Raw genomic sequence first — 16,171 nt, 5'->3', positions numbered from 1 at the left:
ACCCTGTCTTTTGGTTTGGTCAGTTCAGCCTCACCTACGAGCCGAGATGCCATTCCACGGAAAGAGTTTACTTGACCGCTCTCGAGTCGCTTCACTTCACGTTTTTTTTTTTTTTATCATTATTATTATTTAAATGTTTATGTTTATTTTTGAGAGAGAGAGAGTGTGAGCAGGGAGGAGCAGAGAGAGAGGAGGACAGAGGATCTGAAGTGGGCTCTGTGCTGACAGCAGCAAGCCTGGTGTGGGGCTCCAACTCGTGAACTGTGAGATCGTGACCCGAGCCAGAGATGGACGCTCTACCGACTGGGCCACCCAGGTGCCCCAACTTCACGTTTTCTTGAAGCAGAAACGTGTAGTGACGAGAGAAAAACCCTCTGGAGGCCTGATACACGAAGGATGCCATTTTAGATTTCTTTCTAAGTCAATGTGATTATACATAAATCAAACCCAGAGCCTGATTTGTGGTTCCACCACCCATGTGCTGTGCACCTGCTCTGTGAATGGGCAGCCTAAAGGAAAACCATCTTGTCCCCGAGATATCAATCATACTACTCCCTGCATTCCTTGGTCACAAAACTTGTGATTCCTGCCTATATGCTAATCTATAATTTTTGGAGTTTTTACAAGATGTAAAAAGAGAGTATACAACCCTATAAAAACTTCATTCTCCGGAGTACTTCCTTCCCTGTGAAGAGCGTGTTTCCCCAGGAAGCTGCCCTCACTTGGGCTTGAATGAGACTCTTCTTTTCTCTTTAAAATTTTTAAAAAGTGTTGTTCATTCTTCCTCGGCATTTCTTGGTATAGCAGGCAGGATAGCAGAGCAGCTAGCCCGAGAAACGCGTGGGGTCCACCGGGCCTGGTGCTAGGTATCAGCAGGGGCCCTGTGTGGCCCTCTGACGTCTCAGCACCTCACAGGTGTATCTGGTGACCTCCCCGCAGGAATATCCAGACCTCCTCGATTTAGGTTGGCAGTACTGACTTTTATTCGAGCTGTTGAGAGTTACTGGTAATATTCTCCACGTGGGAATAATCTAGAGGGGTTGGAGTTATGGGTAGGTTGTTTTAGTTTGACATTATACTAATTGGTGTTATTCATATAAGGCTTGAGTAGATTTGCTGGCTAGAAACATGAGAGACTGAATCACTCATCTCCGAAGAGAAGGGACTCTTGCTCCTTCTGGCCTAAAGCCACTTTCAGGTGACGGAAAGTCTAGAGGAAGTGGCTGAGGGTATTCCTCAAGTCCCATAGGAATTTCCATCTCATAAAGTAATTAGCGATTGGCTCATCTGGGGATGCACACATAGGGATTGAGCCCCCCCGGTGGTCTTAGACCTCGCTGGGAGAAACCGAGACCCAGAAGAATGTATTATGGCTGTTTGCAAGTGACACTCACAAGAAGCACCCTTTGATCCATCACACTCAACATCCTTAGATTTTGCTCAAGCCTTATACCAAAATGGAAACAAAAATGACTAGGGCATTGTGCTTTATTTTTTTTTTTTAACGTTTATTTATTTTTGAGACAGAGAGAGACAGAGCATGAACAGGGGAGGGTCAGAGAGAGAGGGAGACACAGAATCTGAAACAGGCTCTAGGCTCTGAGCACTCAGCACAGAGCCTGACGCGGGGCTCGAACTCACAGACCGTGAGATCATGACCTGAGCCGAAGTCGGACGCTTAACCAACCAAGCCACCCAGGCGCCCTGGGCATCGTGCTTTAAAAGTCGAACAGCTAGGGCTCCTGGGTGGCTCAGTCAGTTGAGCTTCCAACTCTTGATTTCGGCTCAGGTCATGATCTCATGGTTCATAGGATCAAGTCCCACGTCAGGCTCTGCACTGGGACTCTCTCCCTCTCTCTCTGCCCCTCCCCCTGCTCTCTCTTTCTCTTTCTCTCTCAAAATAAATAAATAAGCACTAAAAAAAAAAAAAAAAAAAAAAAAAAAAGCCGAACAGCTCCCAGAAAACCATCAGGCACCCACAGGAACTCCGGCAGACTATTTGTGGAACACACACAGCACTCTACTTGCAAGTACTTACTTATGTGGGAAAATTTAACAGAATAACCTGAGTCTCAGATAGTGTTCTTTGATATGTCTAAATTAGTTTTCTTTTCTTCTCTCTTTTCTTTTTAAGATTTTATTTAAGGGGCGCCTGGGTGGCTCAGTGGGTTGAACATCCAACTCTCGATTTTGGCTCAGGTCCTGATCCCAGGGTTGTGGGATCGAGCCCCGAGTCAGACTCCATGGTCTCATGGAGCCTGCTAAAGATTTTTTCTCTCCCTCTGCTCCTCTCCCCTGCTTGCACATTCTCTCTAAAAATAATAAAATAAAATAAAATAAAATATTTTATTTTATTTTATTTTATTTAATTTGAAATAATCTCTACACCTAAAGTGGGGCTTGAACTTACAACCCTGAGATCAAGAGTTATATGCTCCATCCACTGAGGCAGCCAGTCACCCCTTAAATTTAGTTTTTGTGTGTGTGCATAACCAGCATAGAGAGAGCTGGTTGTAAGACTAAGCAGCCAGAAACTAGGAAGCTATTTGGTTTAGTCGGTGAAGCCCTTGGCTTTGGGGAGCAACCGACACTCAGAGGTATTCTGGGCCTCATGTGGTTTATTTGTTGCTGTAGCTTTTGGCATCTTTGGACAACACCAGCTGTGTTATATTGGAAAATGGGAAATGACCAATTCACGGATCCATAAATTATAATGCTATTTTGCAATTAGATTTACTTTTTTAAAAAAGAAAAGAGTTGGAAATCAGGCTTTCAATGTCCTCTGCACAAATATTAATGAAATGAAGGTTAGATTTTGTTTGCATCTTGTTTGTGTACATGTGTGTTATAAAAAATGTGAGATATGTTTTCTACCTCCTGGATGGTCTTGCTAAAACTAATTCATAAAAGAGCTCTATTTAATTGGCTTAAAGGCCAAGTGCTTATAAGAATGAATTGGGCGTTCTAAAACTCAGAAAGATGGAGACTAACCCAAATGTTTTTCAAATTTATGCTATCTGGGAAAATATTCAATATTAAAACTAGTTCAAGTTTGTTGGTTTAATTAAAATAGACATGCCTTTAGAGTTATCTGCATTGGGGTGTCTGGATGAATCAGTGGGTTAAGCTTCTGAGTTGGTTCAGGTCATGATCTCATGGTTTGTGAGTTTGAGCCCCGCATTGGGCTCTGTGCTGACAGCTCAGAGACTGGAGCCTGCTTCGGATTCTGTGTCTCCCTGTCTCTCTGCCTTTCCCTGGCTCTCACTCTGTCTCCCTCTCTCTCTCAAAAATAAATAAAAACATTTTAAAAAGTTCAAAAAAACCACCATTGTTCTGTGAAGGTTTACTAAATGTCAAATAAGCTTGTGTTATCTTTGTTGCAATTTGGCAGCAGAAAAATGACTTAAAATGATGGTTGATTTTGTCTGTCTCATGAAGTTTTCCCGGGTAACTGTCACAAGCAATTAGGTTAAATAAATAAAAAGGTTTATAGCTTTCAAAATCTTTGGTTACCTGAAACTTTGAAGTTTTGCTAAGTTAAACGACAAATTGGGTTGAATTTATTGGATATCTAAGTCTTTGCCAAATAAGATAGAATACTAAAGCATTGATTACTGAATGTAGGTCCCCTTCTGCCTTCTTAGAAACTGGGGATACTTGGGTCTGTTGGTAAACATACTTTGTGTTTTATTGAAAGTTGTACAATTAAAAAAAAAGTTTCCTAGAAATTCTGAAATGTATTCCTACATTTCTGATCTTAAGTATTCTAGTGTGACCGTTCACAATTGGTTACTACTTAATTTTTACCAGAAATTAAGGTTTCTAAGCATTAAGAATTCTGACAAATGTAATTGAGACTGCTAAAAGTGATAAAGAAGGCAACTCTGTATGTAAGGAAAGTAAGCTGTGTTTTTAACAAGAAAGGTATGAGGAACGGGAATACATTTTGGTTGAGGGAAAGAAAACTAATTTTGTCCTAATATGAGACTGGTTACTTAGAGAGAGAAGGCTTAGGAAAATTTGAATGAAAAAGAAAGTTGCAGGTTTGTGAAATCTTTGGAAAAAGAATTTTATGCATGGTCAGGACTGATGAAGGTTGGAATGAATGAGTTTTAAAAGTAAATTGATATAAAATAGAAATTTGGCCTTTTTCTTGGTTAAAAAGACAAAGCTTTCTTGGATTATCGATCTGCTCTTGATAAGAAATTGTGAACAAAGTTTTTCTTATCTGCCCTCCCTCCCCTCCCCCTTCCCCTGTGCCCAACCATAGTTGCTTTGTTTTGTCTTTATCAGGTCTTTGATTACTTAACAAATTTGAGATCTCTCAATATTAAAAGGAGCTAAGTTTTGCTAACAACTAGGTAACCTTTTGTATTTGCCTTTGGAATCTCTTATTGCCATCTTGGTTAAATAGATAATTAAATATTAAGTAGTATAATGATCTATGATCTTATTTAGGCAGGCACTTTATTTATTTATTTTTCAATATATGAAATTTATTGTCAGATTGGTTTCCATACAACACCCACTGCTCATCCCAAAATGTGCCCTCCTCAATACCCATCACCCACCCTCTCCTCCCTCCCACCCCCCCATCAACCCTCAGTTTGTTCTCAGTTTTTAAGAGTCTCTTATGCTTTGGCTCTCTCCCACTCTAACCTCTTTTTTTTTTTTTTTTCCTTCCTCTCCCCCATGGGTTTCTGTTAAGTTTCTCAGGATCCACATAAGAGTGAAAACATACAGTATCTGTCTTTCTCTGTATGGCTTATTTCACTTAGCATCACACTCTCCAGTTCCACCCACGTTGCTACAAAGGGCCATATTTCGTTCTTTCTCATTGCCATGTAGTACTTCATTGTGTATATAAACCACAATTTCTTTACCCATTCATCAGTTGATGGACATTTAGGCTCTTTCCATAATTTGGCTATTGTTGAGAGTGCTGCTATAAACATTGGGGTACAAGTGCCCCTATGCATCAGCACTCCTGTATCCCTTGGGTAAATTCCTAGCAGTGCTATTGCTGGGTCATAGGGTAGGTCTATTTTTAATTTTCTGAGGAACCTCCACACTGTTTTCCAGAGTGGCTGCACCAATTTGCATTCCCACCAACAGTGCAAGAGGGTTCCCGTGTCTCCACATCCTCGCCAGCATCTATAGTCTCCTGATTTGTTCATTTTGGCCACTCTGATTGGCGTGAGGTGATATCTGAGTGTGGTTTTGATTTGTATTTCCCTGATAAGGAGCGACGTTGAGCATCTTTTCATGTAGGCAGGCACTTTAAAACCTACTGAGGTTTTTAACAAAACTTGCCAAGATTCAAATTGTAAATGAAGTCCTTTTGACTAATTAGGCTTGCTTATTTGATATGTTAAGTTACATGGGAAGCATTGTCAAACAAATGACAAACTTTCTTAGATTATATTGCAGGGGTAAATGCTGTAACTGTTTCAGAAATTTTATGAAATTTCTAAAATTTTATTTTTTTTATTTTATTTTTTTTAAATTTTAACGTTTATTTATTTTTGAGACAGAGAGAGACAGAGCATGAACAGGGGAGGGGCAGAGAGAGAGACACACACAGAATCTGAAGCAGGCTCCAGGCTCTGAGTTCTCAACACAAAGCCAGACGCGGGGCTTGAACTCACGAACTATGAGATCACGACCGGAGCTGAAGTCAGAGGCTTAACTGACTGAGTCACCCAGGTGCCCCTCCTATTTTATTCTTTTTGATGCTATTGTAAATGAAGTTTTCTTAATTTCAGGTTCTTAATAATAGTTTTCTTATTTTTTTTAAATTTTTTTTAACGTTTTATTTTTGAGACAGAGAGAGACAGAGCATGAACAGGGGAGGGTCAGCGAGAGGGAGACACAGAATCTGAAACAGGCTCCAGGCTCTGAGCTGTCAGCACAGAGCCCGACGCGGGGCTTGAACTCACGGACCGCGAGATCATGACCTGAGCCGAAGTCGGACGCTTAACCGACTGAGCCACCCAGGCGCCCCTCTAAAATTTTAATATGTTCTGGCATATGGTCATCATTTGACATTCTAATTATTGATATGTTGTGAGTCACCAAAACAACTGGATATCCTTGTCAACTGCATTATAATGACCTCTCATCAGATCTTTAACCATGTCCATTTTGAGTCTTTTTTTGCCGTTTACAGTTATTGTTCTGATGCTCTTGAAAATGTGTTTCATCTTCAAGGAGATTCATGAAAAGGACTTTTTGACAAACACCAGGTTTCTGATGTCCTTGAGTTTATAAAACTAAGCTGAGTAAGAATTTCTAGAACTAGTGGGGAAACTCCATTCAAACAGAACAAGAATTAGTAATACGGGACTGAATGAATTGAGGAAGATGATTATGGTTTTTATGGCTCTTCTTTGAAACATTACTGGTTCTCTAATATTTGCTCTTCCAGATTTAAGGAAGCCTTTTCTCTTAAGGTATGTATGACTTACAGAAATATGGTAAAATACACCTTTGTGAACAAATTGAAAACATTTATCGTTTCTCTCTCCCTGAACTCTCCGACATCCAGAAACTCTCAGTGAGTTTTCTTTCTTTCCTGGCAGTTATAATTGTTTGCATAAGTTCAATAAAAATCTGTTCTCCTTGGAACAGGACACCATTAGAAACGTTGGTTATTTTATGAAGACTTTGACTAGAATGTCATATTTCAAAGAGACATGTATAGACTCAGATATGACTGGGCAGCTTTAAGGAACTGAGGTTGACTTTCTGAAGCATGGAGCCATAAAGCCCCTTGGAAATTGGCCTGAGACCTTGCTTACAGAGTCCCCAGCAGCCTTACCAGATGAGTAAAGAAAGTCACTTCCTGGCAGGTGCAGGAACTTCAGAATATTTTGGGGACCTCGAGAGGATGAATTCACCCAAATCTACAGGTATTGCAGGCGAATCTGAGAGCAAGAATTTAGTTTGGCTTCTGGCCTTGAAACGCTATTAAAAGTTCAACCTAAAATTCCTTATAAAAAAGTTCGAACAAAGCAGATTTTAGAAACCTTGTATGGTCAATCACTATTCTTGCTCTGCTTATGTAAGTAATTAGGCCAAGTTTATTAAAACTGGACTTGTTTTGCACACAAATTAGTATTAATTTGGCTATCTTTGGGAAAAACGAGAGTAATTATAGAAAGAAAATATTTCAATAACATATCTTTGTAGATATTGGGTTTTAATACTATTCATTATAAACTGGACTCAATTCTGATTTCTTCTAGTGTCTGCCAATTCCCAGCCAAAACTCTTCAAACTAACATTTTGATTTTTCTCCCATCTTTCTGACGTGGAATCATTTGAGAACTAAAACTGTCCTTTTCCCTGAAGTCCTGCAAACTGAAAATAAATAAATAAATAAATAAATAAACGATGCAAAGAAATCCCTGCAACAGCTCATGAATAGACAAAATCTTTGTGCCTAATTACTCAATGGGTCACTCAAAGAACATCAGAGATATTTGAGCTACAACGAGGATAAAAAGTAGATAAAACATCAGGGTAGATTGCTTTCCCAAGATTTGGGACCAGGCTTGTATTTCTAGGCTTCATTTTTCTAATAATTAAAAAAAATTTTTTTTAGAGAGGGAGCGCATGCACATGAGGAGTGGATGGGCAGAGAGAGAGAGAGAGAGAGAGAGAGAGAGAGAGAGAGAGAGAATCCCAAGCAGGCTCCATGCTCAGCACAGGGTCTGACATGAGGTTCAATCTCATGACTCTGGGATCATAACCTGAGCTGAAATCAAGAGTTGGACACACAATCAACTAAGCCACCCAGGTTCCCCAGCTCTTTTTTTTTTTTAATAAATTGTGATATTAGAAGATAGTAAACCTATTTGTTCGCTTTCACCTCCCCCTTTATTACGTCTTGATAAAACATGATGGTTACCCACTGATTTAACTAACATAACTTCAAATACTACCCTAGTACTTTATTATGATGAGAATTTAGATAAAATGTTCACGACCTCTTGTACATACTCTAGCTTTAGCTTCTGGTGCTTATAAAGTACCTCTTTAGGAAAAGCTTTGCAAGAAGTGCTACCCAACTCAGATTTAACCCACATTATATACAACACTCAACAGATTGACCATTGAATCTCTGTAAAGTTAGATGATAACTTATTAAGAAAGATCCCCAACTACAATGGGAAAAACTTAGCTGCAGCTTGCCCAACATGCCAAAATATCCAATGTACTAAGAAATCATGTTTTTATGGATGGAGAGGCCTAAGACAAAATAATAAAAAACAATGGGCATCTATCAAAAACGCTACTTTGGGAGTGACTTGGTGGGTTCAGTAACCTCCTAAATCTAACTTTGCCATATAACCTAGAAGACTCTGAGGTAACTTTGGGTCAATGGCTTTCTTTTCTTCCTTCCTTCCTTCCTTCCTTCCTTCCTTCCTTCCTTCCTTCCTTCCTTCCTTCCTTCCTTCCTTTTAGTGTTTTATGCACAAGCAGGGGAGGGGCAGAGAGAGAGGAGACACAGAATCCGAAGCAGGCTCCAGTCTGAGCTGTCAGCACAGAGCCGGATGCGGGACTTGAACCCATAAACACAAGATCATCACCTGAGCTGAAGTCAGACACTTAACCAACTGAGCTACCCAGGCACCCCAATGGCCTTCTTTATTAACTGCAGAAGCCCACTCAGGGCGCCTGTGTGGCTCAGTTGGTTAAGCATCCAACTTTGGCTCAGATCATGATCTTATGGTTTGTGGGTTCGAGCCCCGCGGGGTCTGTGCTAACAGCTTGGAGCCTAGAGCCTACTTTGGATTCTGTGTTTCCCTCTCTCTCTGCCCCTCCCGGGCTCACACTCTGTCTGTCTGTCTCTCTCTCAAAAATAAATAAATGTTAAAAAAATTTAAAAAATACTTTTGAAAGAAACCCAAAATGCACAGCTCTCCTAATCTGTGGGAAATCATTAAAGACTCCAGTAATTTATATAAGTGTTCAATTATTGCATTGGTACCCAAACTTATGGCCAACTAAACTAATTTCAATGTCATCATAGATATAGAAACTATTGTAAATACCACCAGAGTTCCTCCCATGGGAGGAAGATGTGACTACTTAGGCAATGATTCTTTTTGGATTCCAGTATCTACTGACATCTGTGCATTCAGGAAAAATATATGGTTAGGTCCTAAACAACAACAGAGCCCTGAAATCACTCCAACTGGGCCTATAATGGTTATGCCTCTACAAATTAACATATGGCATCTGGGAAAAGGAAGATTTTGTTGGGAAGGTTTACAAAACACCTCTGTAATACTCCTTGATCTGCTTTGTAACCAGAGTACTTTTCATCACAACTCTACTGCTATATAGGGTAATACTGACCTTGTATCTCAAATAGAATTGCCTGCTTCTAACAAAAATTAAACTCATATTGATATTGATGATGAAATGTTTTGGGAGATAGCATTACAATCACCACAAGATGTAATATCTATGGAAACTAACTGGCCAGAGAAATTGTTCCATATAATAACAGACAATTTACTTACCATTTAAAACCAATCAGCCCAAACAAATCACAAAGCACAAATAAGTATAGACAAAGGAAATAGATACTCAAATTAATTCAGAATTACAAAGTACCTGTAATGGATTTTTTTTTTTATTCTTTTCTTTCTAATTCTGTACCTAGTCCCCATTGGTTGCTTCAAATATTATTAAATTTTTTTTAAGTTTATTTATTTTGAGAGAGAGAGAGCACAAGTGGGGGAGGAGCAGAGAGAGAGGGAGAGAGAGAATCTCAAGCAGGTTCCATGCTGCCAGCACAGAGCCTGACGTGGGGCTTGAGCTCAAAAACTTGCAAGACCACGACCTGAGCTGAAATCAAGAGTCCGAGGCTTAACCATCTGAGCCATCCAGACACCCCTGCTTCAAGTGTTATTAATTGATTTTTATTGTTATTTCTGTGTTTATGCTATAAATGTTACAAAAGTGCAAAAGCAGCACACATACAATGTTTGCACTACAACTGGATCTTACTAAAAAAAGTGTACATATCTATATATCTATCTATGTATATATATTGTAATATTCCCTATTAAAGGACATACTGTTGGCCCCTGCAACATAGATTCCTAGGTGACTTAAATGGAGCCTAGCATTGAGGGACATGATGGACCCAGGGCAGATAAACAATCACCCTGGCATCAAGGGAGAAAATAATGATCAATGCTTTCTGTTGAAAGATTATTGATCAAAAGGGGGAAATGATGAGAGAAACACTCTCGAAAGGTCTGATATACAAGGGACGCTATTAGATTTCTTTCTCAGTCAGCATGACTGTGTATAAACTTTGTTCAAACCAAAAGTCTGATTTACGGCCCTCCACCCATGTACTGTACATCTGGGGATGAGTAGCCTGAAGGAAAACCGTCTTAAGATATCAATCAAGACTCCTGCTCCCTGCATTCCTTTGTGATGAAACTCATGATTCCTTCTTATATGCTAATCTGTAACCTCTTGAGCTTGTGCAAGATGTAAAAAAATATAACCTTGTAAAAACTGATTATTCTCCGAAGTTTCTTCCCTGTGAAGAGCACGTTTCCCAAACAACTGTCCTAACATGGGCTCGAAGAAAACTTTTAGAGATTCTAAAAGGTTTGTTTATTTTGCAAGGCCAGTAGAACCACAGCTCCTTGATTCATTTGATTAGAGTTAATTCTCAAAACCCAACCTTGGCAGAGAGGTGAGCCAAACATCTTTTGCTTTACCTATCATATATAAATGTGAATTGGGATTATTTTGCAGTAAAACCTCATCTTCACCTAAACTTAACGTTATTACGGGCTGACTGTAAGCAGTACCTTCCGATTAAAACTTATTTTTTAGGTATGCAGCTTTGTAAATTGTTTAGATTTCATTGTTTTGTTTTGAAATGTAAACTCAAGGCATTTTACATATAACTACGAAACCTTTCTTTTTAGTCACTTGCTACTACAATTACGATAGTTTTCCATTTACGGAAAGGCTTACTTTAAAATAAATTTATCTAGGAATAAAAGCGAGTCAATTTAAAGAAAGTACTCGTTACGTAAGTGGTTCGCAGCGACAACAAAATTAGAGACGGGAGCAGCCGAATCACCAGAACCGGTAAACCCGCAGCCAGGACACGGTGGGGAGGGTGCAGGAAAACTACGGAAGCCCGAAAGGCCAAGAGGCATGCTGCAAAGCGTTCGCCGGGACCAAGAAGAAAAGAGGACTCCGCCTCCCCGCCAAGTGCGGCGCAGTGCGCAGGCGCGGCGGCGCGTCTCAGAGGTCGCTGCGTTTCATTGCGCAGGCGCCCGCGAGGGCGTGGGCGCCGGCGTGGTCCCCATGGAGTTACCTTAGCGGAGCCGGCAGCTCTAGGAGATTCCGGGATGAGCGCGGCGGAGGCCGACCGCTGGGCGTGGCTGCTGGTGCTCAGCTTCGTGTTTGGGTGCAATGTCCTCAGGATTCTCCTCCCGTCCTTCTCCTCCTTCGTAAGTGACTGTCTGGCCTTCCAGGGGGCCGGTGGGTCTCCGCCGCTGTCCCCGGCGAGCCCGGTGTAGACACATGGGACTCAGACCAACCGCGTGAGGGCCGGAGAAGCGTCTGGTTGGGCTGTTCGCCTTAAGGTTTTTCTTTTTTTCTTCCTTCCTCCCTCCCTTCCTCCCTTCCTTCCTTCCTTCCTTCCTTCCTTCCTTCCTTCCGTTGTTAGCGTCTAAAAGTTGCAAGGCTTTACTCCCAAATCCGGATATCTGGATTCTCGGGGAGAAAAAAAAAAAGAATGACCTGGTAGCACCTGGCCACGTTTTCACGTGGCAGCAGCCCTCAGACTGGGAGTTCTCAGTGCCCCTCTGCCAGCCACGCTTAGTTCCGTTAGCCCCCGGTCCCTGGAGGCATCCAGCAGCCTCGCTGCTGGGGGTCCAGTGCCTGGAGGCCCTGGCCCTTTCGTGCATGCAGTGCCAGAGCGCCAGCTCTGCCAGGTCCCATATGGAAGGATCTCAGGGTGCAGCAGCCCCCGTTCTTGGGGTGAGAGGCAGTGTAGACAGAATCTCGGCACTGTGTGATGCTTCCTGTATTCAAGGGAGCAAAGGGCACTGGAATGCAGCTCTCCGCCGTGCGTTTTGCGTAGGCATGAGTACATAACCTCGGGTCCAGTCGTCACGGCTGCTGTAAAATATGAATGTCATCCCGTCTCCTTTTACTAGCAGAGGAGGAGTCTGACACAGAGGGTCAAGGGGTTGCACTGTGTCATCCGGTTCGGGACTGCGGGGCTGGAGACTGATCTTGGTTTGTGATTCTCCTAGTTTTGTCCCTCTGCCTGTTGGAGCCCGAAGAGAGGTTTGGTGGCAAATTTGATGTCAGGTGTGTGCGGGAAACAGGGAGCTGTTTCCTGGGGAAGGGCGCCCTCTTTATGTCCACAGCGGGAGTGAGGGACTGTCTGACAGAGCTCAGAGACTGGGTGCAAGCATTGGAGCATTATTGCCGGAAACGCAGTTCTGTGCTGATTTAAATTGGTGGTGTACGTGTGTGTGTGCGTGTGTGTGTATCGGGGGGTGGGGGTGGAATTGAAGACTAGGCAGGATTTCCACTTTCTTTCTTTATTCTACCAGCATTCACTGAGTGCCTGTTTTGTGTAAAACTCTGTGCCAGGAGTTTACTACCTGCATTGTCCTAAGGCATACAGAATTCTCTCTAACCCCCCAACCTCCCTTCAGAATCTATCCTGATGCTACCTAGTCCTTAAGGTGATGTCCCAAGTACTTAGCATTGCATAAAAGACCCTTGAAGAGCTGGCCTCTGCCCATCTCTTTTTTTTTTTTTTTTAATGTTTATATTAGAGAGAGAGAGAGACACTTGGGGAGCAGGGGAGTGGCAGAGAGAGAGAGACAGACACGGAGACAGAATCTGAAGCAGGCTCCAGGCTCTGAGCTGTCAGCACAGAGCCCGATGTGGGGCTCAAATTCACGAACTGTGAGATCACGACCTCAGCCGAAGTTGGACCTCAACCGACTGAGCCACCCAGGCGCCCCTTTTTCCTTTTAAATAAAAAATTGTGGTACAGTACACGTAACATAAAGTTTACCATTTTATCATTTTTAGGTGTGTAGTTCGATGGCATGAAGTAATCCACATTGTTGTGCAACCATCACCACTATCCATCTAGAATTTTTCCATCCTCCTAAACTGAAACTCTGTCCATTCAGCAGTAAGTCCCTGTCCTCTGTCACCTTGGCCCTGGCAACCACAGTTCTACTTTCTGTCTCTATGAATTTGGCCACTGTGGTTATCTCATGTAGGTGAAATCATGCAGGATTTTCCCTTTTATGCCTGGCTGATTTCATTCAGCATAATGTCTCTAAGGCTCTCTCTGTTGCAGCATGTGCTAGGATTACCTTCTTTCCTTTTTAAGGCTGAATAATATTTCATTGTATGTATAGACCACATTTTGGTTATCCATTCATCTTTTGATGGACATTTGGGTTGTCGCCACCTTTTGGCCCTTGTGAATAATGCTGCTGGAACATTGGTGTACAAATACCTGTTAGAGTCTCTGCTTCCAGTACTTTTGGGTAAATACCCAGAAGTGTTATTTCTGGATCATGTGGTAATTCTATTTTCAATTTTCTGAGAAACTGCCAAACTGTTTTCCACAGCCGCTGCACCATTTTGCATCGTCACCATCAATGTACAAGGTTCTAATTTCTCCACAATTTCCAACACTTGCTATTTTCTGTTTTGTTTTGTTTTGATAATAGCCGTCCTCAATGGATGTGAGGTGGCATCTGACTGTGGTTTTGATTTGCATTTTCCTAATGATTAGTGATGTTGAACATCATTTTATATGCTTATTGGCCATCTGTATACCTTCTTTGGAGAAATGTCGATTCAAGTCCTTTGTCCCCTTTAAATATATATGTATGTATTTTAATGTTTATTTATTTTTGAGAAAGAGCGTGAGGCAGGGAGGGGCAGAGAGAGAGGGAGACACAGAATCCGAAGCAGGCTCCAGGCTCCGAGCTGTCAGCACAGAGCCCGACATGGGGCTCAAAGTCACGAGCTGTGAGATCATGACCTGAGCCCGAGTCGGACGCTTAACTGACTGAGCCACCCAGGCGCCCCTGTTCCCCTTTTTAATGCAGCTGTCCCTAAGGGAAGGGCATCCTCTGTAGGCCCACAGCAGGGAGTGAATGGTTTTTTGTTTGTTTTTTTTTTTGTTCATTTGGGTTTTTGTTGAGTGAGGAGCTGTTTGTATATTGTGGATTAAACTACTTCTTAGGTATATGATTTGTACATATTTTCTTCCATTCTGGGGGTTGCTTGCCCATCTTCCTTGGAGTATCTCCTGGATTCTTGTGTACCCCATCCCATTTCATCTCTTGTGGGAGCCATATGAAACTAACCTAAATTGCTCAAAGAGGCTGTGTTGGCTTTGTGCTCCTCTATGAATCGTTCGTAATTTCCCATTAGCAGAGGGGGAAAGAGGAGTGTTTGTTTCGGGTGTGGCAGCAGCTGTAAGGAAGATCTGTCATCATCTCGGGCTCCTTAACTAAGCTTCCACCAAACCCGTGCTCTGCAGCTAGTGCACACTCACTAAAGGTTGTCGCTGCAGTCTAGTTGTGCCTGAGGCTTGCACCCGTGGATGTTCATCGTTTAGATGAAAGAGCCCTGGGTTTGCCTTTGGACTTGTGTTCACATTCTGTGCCGCTTCCCACAGGAAGTACAGCCTCTCTAACCTCAATCCAGTTAGCTTTCTTAAACCCGTTTCCCCTTGGTTGTAGCGCTATTTGCCAGGGTTGTGAGCCAGGCTCAAAGGATGATGTATAGTTATCCCATCAGAGTACAGCCCTTATTTTTGGTGTTCAGAACAGGGAAGAGTAATGAAGACATTGTACAGCCTGGTGGCTGGGTTTGTGGCGAGGGTCAGTGTAAAGCTGTAAGGCATGCTTTGGTCCTGGGTCGGGTAAAATGCTGTTCTTTCACGACACTTAGAGGCTGCCCATTACAGGCCCTCCCGAGGAGAATCAGAAAGCTTAATTGGGAATGGGCCATATCCTCGTCCTTCCAATTATGGCCTTCCCTACAGTGTTTCGGAAGCATTTCCCACCCAGCCAGAAGCAGAGGAGGGGCACGCCGTCCCATTAGTCGGGTAGGCTGGTTGAGGCCCTATAATCTCTTAAGTATCACAAGTCCTCTGCCTAGCAAAGCCTGGCCAGGTCCTGGCAGGGGATCTCAGCTCAATACTGGGGCGGAGGAGGGGCCTGGATGAGGATCCCCAGTCCCTGGTGTTGACTTGGCTGGCATTTCCTCAGAGTTCTTTCCCGTCTTCAAGCTGGTCACAGGACGTATGGATGACAGAGCCTAGTTCCTATAGTAGGCGATCCAGGACTTTGTTCAGCCAAAGGCAGAGGAAGAGGTGGACAAAGGTGCCCCTTCGAGCTCCCACTCTGCGCGGGTGTCGGGAGGCGCGCTGCGCAGGCGCCTCAAGCCTGAGGCAGGCGCCTCAAGCCTGACGAGGGCATTGGGCCGAGTGAACGTCCCAGCGAGCTGCGTGCACTGCGCAAGCGCCCCGGGAACGACGGTGAGGGGCGGGGTGTAGGGAGGTGCAGTGCGCAGGCGCCCCAGGACTGACGCGGCAGAGGGCGGGGTGTAGGGAGGCGCACTGCGCAGACGCCCCAGGATTGACGCGGCCGAGGGTGGGCTCAGCGCTGGCATGAGCAGCCCCTCCTTCACGGGTCCTCGCTTTGCTGACCCTAGACGCGGGCACAGCGCAGGCTGTCCGCCTGGGACTTGGTTTGTGGGGCCGACTGCCGTTTTTATAATTGATGATTTTGGAATTGCCTTCATTTTCTGCTTTAAAAAGTGGCCGCCTCCGTTTCCCTATAGGGGCTCAGGCCACTGAGACGAGGGGCAGACACTGCAGGAACTGCCACTGTAGGTGCCTTCCTGGGACCCTCCTCTCCCTTTCCAAGGAGCATGGTCACCTAGTGAGTTCCTGTTGCAGACCAGGCGTGAGGATGACCCCCAAGTAGTAGTTGTGGGGGCACTGGGGGTTGGGTGCGCAGGTGCGGCCTTGTGAATGGGGTCGTCCACGTGCGGGGGACCTGTGCTGTGAGGGGGGCTCCCGACTGGAGAGCGCTGACCCGCCGGGCGTGGCACGTTGGGC

The 16,171-nt window shown here is 43.5% G+C and overlaps 1 protein-coding gene across 7 annotated transcripts in view; it reads left to right on the top strand.

Annotated features, from left to right (window-relative positions):
• Window positions 1-11,298: 11,298 nt before the first annotated feature.
• GET1 (guided entry of tail-anchored proteins factor 1) overlaps window positions 11,299-16,171 on the top strand; it is a 61,569-nt gene continuing 56,696 nt past the window's right edge. The window contains exon 1 of one of the 7 annotated variants that reach the window (XM_019420380.2): window positions 11,299-11,501. In XM_019420380.2, coding sequence (XP_019275925.1) covers window positions 11,400-11,501 — 102 coding nt within the window. In that variant the 5' untranslated portion in view covers window positions 11,299-11,399. Of the gene's footprint in view, window positions 11,502-13,194; window positions 13,214-15,700; window positions 15,993-16,171 lie in introns of those variants that run through there. The other 6 variants (XM_019420382.2, XM_019420376.2, XM_019420377.2 and 3 more) reach the window with 6 other exon arrangements.

Source organism: Panthera pardus, unplaced genomic scaffold (assembly GCF_024362965.1).
Source record: "Panthera pardus isolate Hobbes unplaced genomic scaffold, ASM2436296v1 HiC_scaffold_16, whole genome shotgun sequence".
Taxonomy (NCBI): Eukaryota; Metazoa; Chordata; class Mammalia; order Carnivora; family Felidae; genus Panthera; species Panthera pardus.
Note: the sequence above shows the minus strand (reverse complement) of the source record. Positions and strands in the feature narration are given on the sequence as shown.